At 42.4% G+C, this 14558-nt stretch overlaps 1 protein-coding gene across 1 annotated transcript in view; it reads left to right on the forward strand.

Annotated features, from left to right (window-relative positions):
• Positions 1 to 701: 701 nt before the first annotated feature.
• Positions 702 to 14558, forward strand: part of LOC135052481 (vomeronasal type-2 receptor 26-like) — a 51602-nt gene continuing 37745 nt past the window's right edge. The window contains exons 1-4 of the mRNA XM_063957435.1: positions 702 to 746; positions 10385 to 11173; positions 11933 to 11984; positions 13014 to 13210. Coding sequence (XP_063813505.1) covers positions 702 to 746; positions 10385 to 11173; positions 11933 to 11984; positions 13014 to 13210 — 1083 coding nt within the window. The remainder of the gene's footprint in view (positions 747 to 10384; positions 11174 to 11932; positions 11985 to 13013; positions 13211 to 14558) is intronic.

Consider the following 14558-nt stretch of genomic DNA (forward strand, 5'->3'; position numbering starts at 1 on the left):
GGTGATGGCAAGCTCTCTCTTGGACTCTTCTATTACCAAGAGAATTAAGTCCATGGAGCACTTATTTAACACCGATATCCAGTGTTTACAAAATGGTATGCTGTATCTGCCAATGGTGGGCATGTTGTGGATTCGGAACCCACGTGGTATTTGCTTTGCCCTGTAATAATCAGACAGGGTTTTCCCGTGGTACAAAAAGTCAATCTCCCTTTTCTTGAGTTTGAACAGATCTCGGTATAGTTCATCGTTGGTGGTGACATCATCCGTGCTGAACGCAGGCTCCGTATACAGGATATTTTCAGCCTCTGCTTCTGAGAAGCTTAGTGTTTCAAAATTTTCACACTGAGAAAAATATGTGGATAAATCATCAATATCTTCTCCACCCTGCGCCATCTTGTGAGGTGGACCTGATGAACAAGGATTGTTAACTGGCCTGGATTGCTGAGGCAGCGTCCCAATCGCTATGCAGACAGCTGGGGTTGCTCCCTGCTGTGACTTGTGTGAAAAATTGCTCGTGGTGCAACAGCTGTGCTGGAATCAATCCGTGATAAACGTGAATAACATAAAATGCTGGAAGCGTCCTGAATTATTGAAAACGATGCCACGGGGTGCCACGACTAGCGGTGTTCGTGAGCTCCTCACCGACACACCGATATTATAGTGAACAGATGGTCTGGCACTCTCCCACAGGCTATCTGAGCATGGCTCTTGCTCCGGTGCCCTCCAGTCCGGACTGTGCTGTCTCGGTATATATACTTTGCAAAAAACGAGGCGGCACTCAGGAGTCTTGTGGTAAACAGGTGAACTCTGTTTGGAAAAACTTTATCGATGTTTCGGGGTGCAAGCCCCCGTCTTCAGGACACACAGTGAACTTAACAAGTGAAACACATGCATTTAAATACACTTACCAGGCGCCTCCAGCCGTCCTCTCCTCGCCGCTGCTCGGCTTCCGGGCTCAGCGCTTCCGGTCAGGTGACCCTACCCCGTGACGTGAGCTACCAGTGCCGTCATGCAGGGGGCGGGGGAGGTCGTTGCCATGGTGCGCTCTATAAACATAAACAATCGTGCAATCAATAAGACAGTGTAGGTTACAAGAGACCCAACTGACACACATATATAAAATGCATAAAATATTAAAACTCCGTAATGCCTAGTGACATAAACATCTTTAGACAACACGTACCGTGATATATATAATTACCTAAAACATAGCGATTAGCACTGTCTCAGCAAACTTGGACCAGTATATATATAATTTTGTATTCTTTTCAGCCGAGATGTGACAACATGGCTGACAGGCAATATCCTGCATTTGACCCCAATAGGCCAGGCTGGGAGAGATCTGCAGACCATAAAGTTTGAGATGAAATGTGCCTGACTGTACCATTGTAAAGGGGCATGACATCTCTACATCAAAAGCAGAGATTTGCAAGCTCTGGACATTGAGGGCTGATAATGCCATTTGTTTGTTCTCAACAAAGGGCTGTAAACAGACCAGGGATCCTGTTTCCTGGCTAATGTCATAAACCTTGCTTTCTTTGACACCCCTTACCTCCCCCCTTGGCTGTTGCCAAGCACCACGTATGTAAAACCTGGTGTAGGTGTTGTGTCCAGCAGGAAAGTGGTTAAAAATCCCAAGGGAGAGGGCCTGATAAAGCTGGAGACTACATCTGTCCCACTCATGAAAATAGAAGTTGTGATCTCTTGGGGATACAACTAGTATGCTGGAGGTGACCTGAGTTTCTGTGAAGTCCCCCATGGCAGAAGTATCCAATATTCGTTTGTATAAGTGAATTAAGGTTTCTGTAAGTTTTTATTTCCTTTTCATTTATTGAGATTGCTGTATTCTGTGTGTTTTTTTTAAATATTCTTAATAATCTTTGTAACCTTTTTGTAACCAAAGCTCTGAAGTATTCTTGAAATTAAAATCCTAATTTTAGTTCTGATTCTGTTGTTCTTATGAACTCAACGCCTGTGTGGCTCACGCTTACCTATTTTTCTAAGTATTGCAGTGTGTGTGTGACAGGTAAAGCTGAAGACGCCTGCAACGTCCGTAATACGTTGAAAAGTCTTTGCTGGTGGCAGCTGAAAGTATTTATATAATCCCGTGTGTCAAAAGTGACCCCATACATCGCATGTGGCAGTTCTCAAATTGGCATATTTGTGGAACTTGCCGGCAGCGTCGTCACATATATGTACAGTATTTATGTGATTATCCCTCTTGTTATATGGTTGTGCCTGTCAGGGAATGTTTTTCTAGCACAGATTTGTTTCCTACAAAATGCCTATTACATGTATTACATGTGATTGTACTGCTATTTCACTAAAAGGTGTAAGGTCTTGTTTATGGTCAGCAACGTAAGCTGTTCTATGGCTATCTGGCTGTGTGATGTACAGGAAGCCCTGATCAGCTGAATGGCTTGTGACATTACAAATGACTCCAAGGGGTTAACGGGGGCAGCCAACCTTCTTAACTCCATAATTAGGGGCCTATGTTCTAGCCTGGTCTTGGAACACAGTCAGGCACCTTCCCAGCATGGGACCATCTAGCTTTTCTGGACACATTTAAATATTAGGATTAAAAATCCAACCAATCCCAGACAAGCAGCAGAGATTTTACATGGTGACGTGCAAGGATTTAGGGAGAGAGTGGAGTGAAGCTCTTTCCTTGTGAGAAGGTTTGAAATGAGGCTTTTGCCAGGAGTCGGGAGATCCTGTAAGCCCATTTATCAGGAGACCTGGCCTTGCGGAGAGGGTCCAGTATAGGCAACTAAGCGCTTCCTCAATCGGTAAGCTGTCCCAAGTGTGTGGCTGGTGTGCCAGCTGAAGCCGGGTGACTGGTCATCATGCCCTACCTTTGGCAGGTGATGGACCTTCAGGTTAATAGCGGCCGGGATCAGCAAGTCTGGCAGATGATCACCCAGCGGAGCCTAATAGCCAAAGGATCGTGCTCAAGTGCCCTGAGAGGTGACTATTGACTGATTAGGTAGGTGGTGGGTCCCTTTCGGTGGTTTGTGACTTATATAGTTTTAACTGGAATTGTTATTAATGCTACCTGTATATATATTGTGGTTATGGGTTTACATGTATGTTTAGTGTAATAAAGGTGCTCTTGTACCTTGCTATTGCATGGTAAGGTCCACTGGTAAGATCATTGGAGTGTGGTTGCCAACCATCCATGATCTCTATGAATCTAGAGTTCGGTAGAGATCTAAAAATATTTTACTGGACCCTAGTCATCCTTTTCATAAGGTATTTGTTAAACTACAGATGGAGCAGTTCTCATCTGAGGTGGCTCCATTGCAGGCGTGTACTCTCGGTGTGACTAGGTGATCCGTCCATCTAGTCACGCCGGGAGTGCACAGAGACGCTCCCATTCTGAGCATCTCCATCCGGGCGCAAGACGGAGACGCTCTCCCATGCTAGTGAATGGGGCTCATCTCCATCTTGGGCATGCATGAGACGCTCTTGTCATTAGGCATGCCCAGGCACAGAAAGAGCCACGACTAGTGTGGCTCTATCTGTACCATCCCAAAAGAGGTTCAGGTCTTTAAGGGCACTGAAAGGATTTGCCCTTATATTCTTTAACCCTCGATGTGATGGCCTCTCAGACGTCTGGGAGTGTAAACCTTTATGCTATCAGTTACATGCACAACACAAGCAGTAAAAATTCACACTGTTTATTGTTCGTTAAACATAAGTATATAAAAGAAAGGATTTAGGGCGTGTATATCCAAAGTCAATAACTAATTGGACAGAACACAAAAGGGGCTAACATAACATGATTGGCTAGGAACTGCCGCAGTGGAAGGATATGCATATATGGGTTTTCTACAAGTTTCTCAAAACATTTAACAAAGTATGTAACACAGGATATTTGATAACACAGAAATAGTAATACAGGTTTGATCTGGTATGGAACTGTCCTTGAGAAGCAGACACATACAAGCCTGGTATTGTATGAGCAGATAAAGGTATCCAGCACAGGGTAGCACGCATCTATGCAAACACATAACAGTTCATATAGCATGTTTTAACCCTTCATTAGGGAGGTAGAAATATTCACTTTTACACTATACTTATTATAAGGAAATTGATCATATAAAAAGTAATATTTACAAAGCACAGAAGAGTTAACCCTTCAATCCCCTCTTAGAATCATGATTATTATATGACATGATTCTTGAGTGAGGCTCCTTTCTTGTTCCTCCAGTTCTTGAGATATTGGACATAGTCGTCGGGTCCCTTACTATCAGAGGAGGTGACAGGACTGGTGGTTATATCATAGTACATCAGGGCCTTATCAATGCCTTTGGAGGTAAGTTTCTTTCCACAGGGGATTACACAATAAACTATAATGCCTACAAGAATTAAAGTTACAAGTATGAATATGCTTATTTGCACAAGAGCCTGTTTCCAATTTTCAAACCATCCAAAATATTGGCTCCATGGGTTATCAATACCTGAATTTTTCTTAAGTTCTATGGATAAGGTTTCTAACTTGTTTATGGCTAAAGTAACCTTACCATTGGGACCAGTGTTGTCAGGAATATATGTACAACAGCCTTCCACCTTACTAATGTAAACACATGTACCGCCTTTTTCTGCTAGGATCATGTCAAGGGCCATTCTATTTTGGAATGTCATTTGGGAAGTGGCTTCTAGCTGTTCAGCTATACCTTTAAGAGCATCTTTGGTATCATTAACAAATCTTTGTTGATTATAATATATATAATTAATCCAGGCTACGTTTTTATTTACAGTTACTATAGGAAACAATGACTCAAAACCCGCAGCCACCTCATCTCTAGCTTTGAACTCATTTGGAACACCTCTTGGGACCCCTATAGCATCAATGTATACGTGGGGTCAAAGCTACCTCCTGGGAGTGCTCTTTTCTTTCGATTAGCAGGAGTATTAGAGGGAGGAGTGGGGTCATCGGTGATCATTAAAAAGGCTGAAAAAACAATTTTCCTGTTCTAGGGGTATATTAAGGGGCACTGTACCTAGGTGGGGCCTAGATTTGCCACAGACATAACAGTTGCTTTTATTGTGTTTGTTAGCACTATACTTCATCCATTCCAACCAAAATTAATGTCAGAGAAACCAGTTTCAATAGCTAGGGTGTCTTCAAAGGTAGGGTTAGTAATAGCCACCATATCTTTAGAAGTGGCAATATGGGGCTTTAAAGGTTTGTTTTGGGGATATTTGCTATATCTATTTTTTTTTTGCAAATGATGGGCCATATTTCCAATCTGCTCCTGTATTCCACCTCACAGCTTCCCAGGAATTACAATTAGATCCATAATATCTAATGTCATAGTACCATTCGTCAGTAACACAAATATATACTGTCTCAGACATTCCTGATTTCCTCCTTTGTTGTATATAATATTTGTCATCAGCAATTTTGGGGAACATAAAATAGTCAAGGATATATGTGGCTACGTGTGTGTTAGAGGAATTATACCACAAGGTGGGGATCCCATTTGTTTGTGTGATGTCGACTTCACATATTGTGAGGTGAATGAGGGCCAGTAGGGCTATCGAGATAGTCCCCAGGATAGAGATAGGGGGCAGGTTCCTCATCTTCTTCTGTTCTTCTTTCTTCGCTAGGTGGGAGGTCAGGGCTGTCTGCCCCGGTTCGTACCTCACTGGAATCACTTGCTTCCCTCTCTAGGTCTGGTCTAGGAACCTTTTTTACTCGGGATGCATGGATCCAGGTAGGACTTTCCTCTGTCAGGACTGCTGTTCGGGTAACTGCTACGACCTCTGTCTCTGGACCATAGGTGAAGTCTCCTGGGCTCTTGTTCCTGGGGAGCACCTTCACCACGACTCTGTCTCCGACTTTAAAGGGGTGTGTAGGTTCCTGTGGATTCAAAAGGGTTTTTACAAACAACCTCATGTTCAATTTCATTCAGTTTTGTTATCAGGGACCTGACATACTCTTCTCTGATGAGTTCTAGATCTCCTTCCTGTATTACTAGTGGTTTCTTAGCCCAGGGTGTAGGAAAAGGGTCTACCCATTAGTATTTCAAATGGGGAGTATCCTAGAGTTTTCTGTGGGGTATTCAAGATGCTGGTGTTTAGCTTTATTAGGGTTGTTCCTGAGGCAAGTGATGCATCTGCTAACATACTGGTCCACAAGTGATTTGGCATTAGTAACATAAAAATCATTGGTTAGTAGGAGGAGTGTTGTGGCTTCACCACGGTGACCAACACCACGGCACTGGGCAACGAGCAAAGGGGCACTGGACTGGGGTATACAGGGTTTCCCCTCTTTGCAGATTAATCCTGATTTAGGATTTTTTCTGCAGAATTGGGTAAGTCCAGTCGGAGAGATCAGTATTAGTCGCAGCAGCTTGAAGTTGAGTGAGCAGATGGACGTTGTCAAGGGAGGGACATGCTCTAGTGAGTGCAATGAGTTCTGCAGCTTGCGCGGACTGATAAGGTATTGGCAGGGTTTATAAGGTATTGGCAGGGTTTCCAACACAGTGTCAGGGAGGGTGACAATGGCATAGCCAGCCTGGTATGTATTGTCATTGGGCCTACTACAGGAGCCATCAACAAAAACTATGTCTGCGCCTGGTATGGGAACGGGAGACATGTCAAGTCTGGGAGAAGTTTCAGCTTCAATGGAAGCAGCACAGTCATGTAGGTCGGGTGGTTCATCCTCAGGACCTTTCAAGCCCAAAAGGGTATTGAGAATGGGTGCAGGGCCAGAAGAACTAGCAGTGTACTTGATGGTAAGGGTAGGGTTACTCAAAAGGAGTACTTCATATCCACTAAGGCGTTGTGCTGACATGTGCTGTGTGTGTAAGCCTTTAAGTATTGCCAGGACATCATGTGTGGTGTGGAGTACTGTGATGTGGCCTAAAGTGAGGGTAGTGGTCATTTCTGCAACCATTGCACAGGCTGCCAAAGCCCTGAGGCAGGCAGGCATACCTTGCACAGACACTGGCATGACTTTGGGAAAAAAAATGCCACGGGGCGCAACTTCCCTCCATGAAACTGTGTGAGCACCCCCGCCATGGTTTTACAATTGTCCCTTGCATATAGATGGAAAGGTAGTACATAATTGGGGAGGCCAAGTGCCGGACTTTTCATCAACATACATTTTAAACTTTCATATGCAGTTAACATTTCTTGTGACCATTGTACAGTTTTAGGTTTGTCCTTCAGTGTGGCTTGTCTCAAAATGTTATCATAATAGGAGCAATCAGAAATCCACTGTCTGCAGTAATTTACCATACCCAGGAAGGACAGTAGTTCCTTCTGGGTAGTTGGGGTGACCAGGCCCAATACAGACTGTATGCGTTGTGGACTGACCTTCCTCTCTCCCTGAGTGAGCACAAAACCTAAGTAATCAACATGCTTTTTACACCATTGCATTTTTATTTTGGACACCTTGTGTCCACATTCACAAAGCCAGTTTAGTAATGAAACACCATCCTCTCGGCAGGCCTCCTCAGTTTTACTACAGAGCAGCAGATCATCTGCATACTGTAGCAGGACTGAACCATGGTGAGGTTGCCAGGGCCTCAATGTGGCCTGGAGACAACAGGTGCGTCAATAATCTGCACCAGGTAAGTTGTTTACCCTCAAAAGAAAAGGCAAAAGTAATTGTGTCTGTGAATCTACAGGTATGCTGAAAAAAGGCATTCTTCAAATCAATTACAGAGAAGAACGCAGCATCTGCAGGGATTGCAGAAATGAGTGAGTTTACATCTGGAACAATTGGTGCAATTGGGACAATTAGCTGATTGATCGCTCTGAGATTCTGTACAAATCTTATACTGCCATCAGCTTTTGCAACAGGGTTCACAGGAGTACAGTATGGTGATACAATATGTCTGAGAATACCCTGTTGTAAGAATTGCTGTATCATGGGGCGGAGACCTTCTATCTTTTCTGGTGAGAGGGGATACTGCATAAGTCAGAACACAAAACACTGGTTGTTGCACCGCTGTCCACTAAAAAGGGAATTTTACTTCCATTTATAATAAGTGGCAGCAGAGGTGAATCTTTACTATGACGGGTGAGTTGAATAAAGGCTGGGATGCCCTCCTCCGGGCCCCGTCAGTGCGCGGGGTCTTTGGAATCTTCCCTGACTGCGGGGTTGGTTCTGTCTGTCAAAGCGTCTGGAGTTCCGATAGTTATGAGTGAGTGGGGAAGTGAGTAAGCTTTCTGAGTTAAGCAAAGGTAAGCCAGCGTCATCTGTCCAGCAGTCCTTAAACCTTTTCCAAAACGCAGTAACAGACTATGAAGGTTTCTGTTTACAAGCCACAGCGACAGGCAAAAAAGCACAGGCTTTAAAGACTTCCTTCATATGTGTATAGCTGCGTCCTTTGCAAGCTTTGCGCAAACAAGATATACAGCCATCGAGGGTAATAGTGGGCTTGGGACAGTGTTTTACTATTATCTAAACTCTGGGTTATTGGTGCTAGGGATAGAGCTAGTGGACGCACCCTCCAGCAGTGAAGTTGGAGGCGATCCCATCTAGTGTGAAAGGGTTACTGCTGCCAAGAGATTTGTGTCTCTGAGCGCAGGATACATTGGAATGCAAGGGGGAGGGAGAGGGATTTCAAAGATTTATAGTTTCACTGCAGCTTCGCTTCTGTGCTGTTGGAAACTGACATTTTTTCTTAAATCTCCATATAGAAAGGGTAATTACTGCCTTCCCGTAGGAATGGGTCCTGTCCTGCTTTCTCTATCCATCCCGCTAAATTATCCACCCATGGGTTAACTAAGTAATACTCTGAGGTAGAGTTGCGGGCGACATACATCTTGCATGTTTCCCCTGGTAAAGGTGGGGGGTAAATGACTGTCTTACTCTGACCCCCTCCCATAGTAAAAAATGCAATTTACACCAACGTTCTATGCAATTTTACAATAACAATGCAATTTACAATAACAATGCAATTTACAATAACTTTCTATGCATGCATCAGCTTAACCAGTTAATTAGTCATTGACAATATCACAATATTATCTGTATAGTGAGAACATGAAATCTTTTGACGAGTACGATACTTACCATTCGTACAAGATGTCAGAAAAATACAGCGTTTTAAACAGGAAGCAAGAAAAGTGTTTGAGTAAAGATATCTGGCAGACGAAAACTTACCAGCCGTCTGGACCAAATATAAGAACTTATCTCACTACAAACATACAAGAATATATATAGACGATCAAATCGAGGTATAATCTACGTTACGTATAGACCCCAGGTCTATTTTAAGTATCCCAGATACTGACGTCTTTGGAGAATTGCGCTTGGACCCCGGGTCCTTTCTCAGACGTATCTTTAAGTCCCAGACATTAAAGATTCTATGGTATCCCTGATACCTGTTTTATGCTTTTACATAAAACTTCGTAATATTAAGTCCCGGACTTAAATATTACCTTGTCACGTGTTCCCGGAACACTGACACGGATTCAGCTTCAGTGTATGACCGCAATCCTGTATGGCAAAGACAGACAATAAATTCTCTATCTTTACCATTCAGGGACGATCACTGAATCCCGGACATAGCCCCCAGCTGAAAGGATTTGCCCTTATATTCTTTAACCCTCGATGTGATGGCCTCTCAGACGTCTGGGAGTGTAAACCTTTATGCTATCAGTTACATGCACAACACAAGCAGTAAAAATTCACACTGTTTATTGTTCGTTAAACATAAGTATATAAAAGAAAGGATTTAGGGCGTGTATATCCAAAGTCAATAACTAATTGGACAGAACACAAAAGGGGCTAACATAACATGATTGGCTAGGAACTGCCGCAGTGGAAGGATATGCATATATGGGTTTTCTACAAGTTTCTCAAAACATTTAACAAAGTATGTAACACAGGATATTTGATAACACAGAAATAGTAATACAGGTTTGATCTGGTATGGAACTGTCCTTGAGAAGCAGACACATACAAGCCTGGTATTGTATGAGCAGATAAAGGTATCCAGCACAGGGTAGCACGCATCTATGCAAACACATAACAGTTCATATAGCATGTTTTAACCCTTCATTAGGGAGGTAGAAATATTCACTTTTACACTATACTTATTATAAGGAAATTGATCATATAAAAAGTAATATTTACAAAGCACAGAAGAGTTAACCCTTCAGGCACGCACTGGGCGTTTACATGACAGTTTTCTTCCATAAGCAATACAAATGTTAAATATCTGAATTGTTTTATGTTTTTTATGTACATATTTATTATTTGCTATTTACTGTAATTGCTTTGATGTATTTGCACAAAGTAATTTCATTTGTGAAACTTGTTTTTTTCCCCGATGACAATAAATTGTACTGTATTGTATTGATTACATTTTTTGCAACCTAAACACCATGAATCTAACAGTATACTCTATATCCATAGATCAATTATGGAGCCACTGACCCTCTTCTAAATGACAGAGAATTATATCCAACTTTTTCCCGGATTGTCCCAGATGACCAGGACCGTTATGCAGCTATTGTTAAGTGTCTGCTACATTTTGGTTGGAACTGGGTTGGAGTTATTACACCAAGTGATGGTAGTGGGGACATGGAATTACTAGAACTGAGTAAACTGATGAGCCAGCATGGGATCTGCATTGAGTTTACAATTAAACTTTCTAGTAACACAGAAATTAATAGAAGAAAAATTCAGGAGATTAAACAATTTACAGCTAGAATTATAGTAATATGTGGTCTTTTCTCCATAAGTTATGTTGAATATTTTGATAAGACTGAAGCTATAAATGAAAATTTTACATTGATTCTCCATGAAACATGGACTAATGTAAAATATTTGGACAATATCTTCTACCCGTCCATCAATAACAGCCTAATTTTTATACTGCCTCCTAAAAAATTCCCCAACATTTATCGTTTTATTAACAATGCAAACCCATTTGAAAGACCAAATGACCCAATGCTGGAGGATATTTGGCTCCGTGTTTATCATTGTCTTTCAAAAAACATTTTCAAAAATACTGTTTATCAGCTTATATATAACTTTTCTGGATATAATTGTAGTGGCAAAAATCATCTTCCACCGACATTTCATGGAGTTGCAGAATCAAAGCCCCACTATACATACATGTCAGTATATGCTCTGGCTCATGCTCTGAACAGAATGAATCTGCATAAAAATAAAGCTAAAACATTTGGATTAAAACAAACAGTAAGTTGTGTGTATGTAAAAGAGTGAAGAGAGAATTGTCGGATAAAAGTATCTAAATTTGAATTGCCAAAACGTTTGCCATGGTGTTGGTCTCACATCGATTGGCTGGTGGCATCATTATGAATCGCTAACCCAGTTAGTGGTTCTGCAGACTCATACTGTAAGTCTAAACTGGCACTTTTTAACCTGAGGGTATGAGTCTAAATATGGCACAAGTTTTTACTACTGATCCCTGCAAGGGCATATTGGGCTAAATGTAATAGGGTGCAAGTTGTGTTAAACTCATACTTCATACCAGATGAGACAAAGAAGAGATAGACATTGACATACTAGTTAGGTAATTTAACTTTGCGGTCTGCGGTAGACCGCGAGGTTAAGTGGGGCCATCCACAAGAGTGACCCCACTTAACCTCGTGGTCTACCGCAGACCGCAAAGTTCCCACCATTGGATATAATGTAGCGCCTCTGCGCTACATTGTATCTACAGTGCGCAGCCTGACTGACAGTTCAGGCGCGCACAGCCAATCAGGAGAGTGCCATGATGTGGTGCTCCCTGATTGGCTGAAGGGACCCTCTTTGACAGCAGTCACGAGGGGTCCCGCCAGTCGGGTAAAGGGGATCCATGTGTAAACATGGATCCCCTTTCAGTGCGTGGATCGGGTATTCTGTTTTTTTCTTTTACCAAGTCCCTGGATTATAACTTATAAGAAGAGGACCGATCTGCACTGGATTGTTTGTGAGTATAATTTTTAATTACAGGTACCCCAGGATTCTACTGGAGAAGAGGACCAACTGCTTCGTGTTAACATAGGTAAGTATGTATGTATGTAAGTGTGCATGTATGTTTAATAAAATTGTACTATCACGGTGTGTGTTTTGTTTTTATTTGGGTATTTTTTTGTAGTAGAACCAGCGGGCCCGTTTCCCCCCGCATGCTGGTATTTGTGGTTCTCCAAGTACCAGCTTGCGGGGGAGGCTTGCTGGGACTTGTAGTTCTGCTGCAAAACACAATATTCTTTTTTTACACAAAAGGCTATCAGCCTCCCATCCGCCACCCTTGGATGGGGGAGGACAGCCTCGGGCTTCACCCCTGGCCCATGGGTGGCTGGAGGGGGGAACCCTTGATTTAAGGGGTCCCCACTCCTCCAGGGTACCCCCGCCAGGGGTGACTAGTTGGTGATTTAATGCCAGGGCCGCAGGGACCAATATAAAAGTGTCCCCCGGCTGTGGCATTATCTCTCTGACTAGTGGAGCCCAGTGCTGGTGTTAAAAATACGGGGGACCCCTTCATCTTTTGTCCCCTGTATTTTTTGCACCAGGACCAGGCGCAGAGTCCAGTGCTGATTGTTAAAATATGGGGAGACCCCTGTCAATTTCCCCCCCATATTTTTACAACCAGGACCGGCTCAAAGAGCCCGAGGCTGGTTATGCTTAGGAGGGGGGACCCCACGCAATTTTTTTCTGGATTTTTAACACTTTAAACACTTTTTAAGGTACACAATGAAGCCCTGCACGGATCTCACAGATCCGGCCGAGATTCATTGTGTTAAGTTCGACAGTGTTTTACTAATCACTCCCGTAAAACACTGGCCGAAATTATGAATGACATCGACATCGGAAAACACGACAATGCAGAATACGACAGCATAGTAAATGAGGCGTAAAAAATTCCAAAAGTTGCAAATTCACACATTCGATGTCATTCATATTTAATCTCCCTCCAAATCCCGACAATTAATAATTTTAGTAAATATATCCCCCTGTGTTTGTGCTAATATTTATACAGACATTTTTATTTCCCTATGAAAGCGGCACTCTATGAGAAACCTTCATTATACAGATCCCACTGGAGAAGAGATGACCTTCAATCAGAGAGGAGATCTGCCCTCTAAGTGGTCAATGGCAAACTGTGTTATATATAAAACCAACACATCATATACATTTGATGTAAAGTCTGTGACCACATTTGAAGAATCACAAGATGATGATCCAGTTTATAATATCAAACCAGGAGAAATCATATGGAAAACAAGCACGGTAAGAGAATATGAAAAACAGTACAAAATAATATACTGTACAGTAGGAACCCAGTTGATGTTTAATACATGTAGGCTAGGCTTACCATATTCTTCCTTTAAACTGGGACACTCTTTAAACCAACATTTCACCTAGAGAAACTGTACAATTCATGAGAATCCCACTTTACAGTTGAGAGGGATTTTATGGAGATCAATTAAAGAATGGAGCATAAACCACCAAAGAACACCAGAAGGTAATATCTAGGGTTACCACCTCATCCCTTTAATTCTGGACACATATTAATTACACAGGTTCTGTGGCTGATTTAAAACAGGTGAAATGGAGTCTTGAAGTCAGCCACAGAACCTGTGTAATTAATATGTGTCCAGAATTAAAGGGATCATGTGGTCATCCTAGTAATATCACACCTACTGATAGCAGAAGTTATAGGCCCTACACACTGGCCGACATCAGCCAAAGATATGAACGAGATAACGTTCATATCGTGCAGTGTGGAGGCAACAGCGATGAACGATGCGCAACCCCGGGCTCGTTAATCGCTGGTCCCCCGTCGGCTGTACATGCAGGAAAATCTGGACGATCTCGTCCATATTTGCCTGCACTTCAATGCAGCCGGGTGACGGGGGGAGTGAAGAAACTTCACTCCCCCCGTCACTGCCCCTCCGCCGCCGGGTCCCCCGTATCCGTAGTCGGGCAGCTCGGCGGCGGATCGGCCAATGTGTAGGACCCTTTAGTTTGGACATATACAGGATTGGAAAGGTCTGTACAGGTCCATGCACGCTTATACAATCTACATACCAATGATGACTTTGATCATATATCATAGGTATGAGGCATCTGATTTTGTTCCAAAGTACATTATGATATATAAATTGTATGTAAATTGCCATATGCACTCTCTACGATCTATAGAATATATTAAGGCATGATTTATATCAAGCCCTAGATGTACAGAGGGTCCTGCCTGTTTACTTAAGACATTTTATTGCTAGGCTTGTTTTGGACGGCCAGTGGGTGTTTTACAATAAATAGCGAGCACACATGGCTGCATCTCTGCATAAATTTCATTCCCATAGTTTGCGGCAACTGTGGCTGGAGTATACAAATAGTACTAAATGCAGATGTAGAACGTGTTTTACTTTAGCGTTATACCTGCATTAAACTAAAGTGAAACAGAAGGAGAACAATCCAACTTTAAAATTTCACCAACATTCACAACAACATAAGAACAGTTTTGGATATACAAATCTGCTTTAAAGCAAATGAAACTAAAGGAGAACTCTCTCTTAAAAATAAGAAAAACTGAAGGACTGCTTTTAAAAAACACATGTGAGATTACTCTTCA

Source organism: Pseudophryne corroboree, chromosome 1 (genome assembly GCF_028390025.1).
Source record: "Pseudophryne corroboree isolate aPseCor3 chromosome 1, aPseCor3.hap2, whole genome shotgun sequence".
NCBI classification, from domain to species: Eukaryota; Metazoa; Chordata; class Amphibia; order Anura; family Myobatrachidae; genus Pseudophryne; species Pseudophryne corroboree.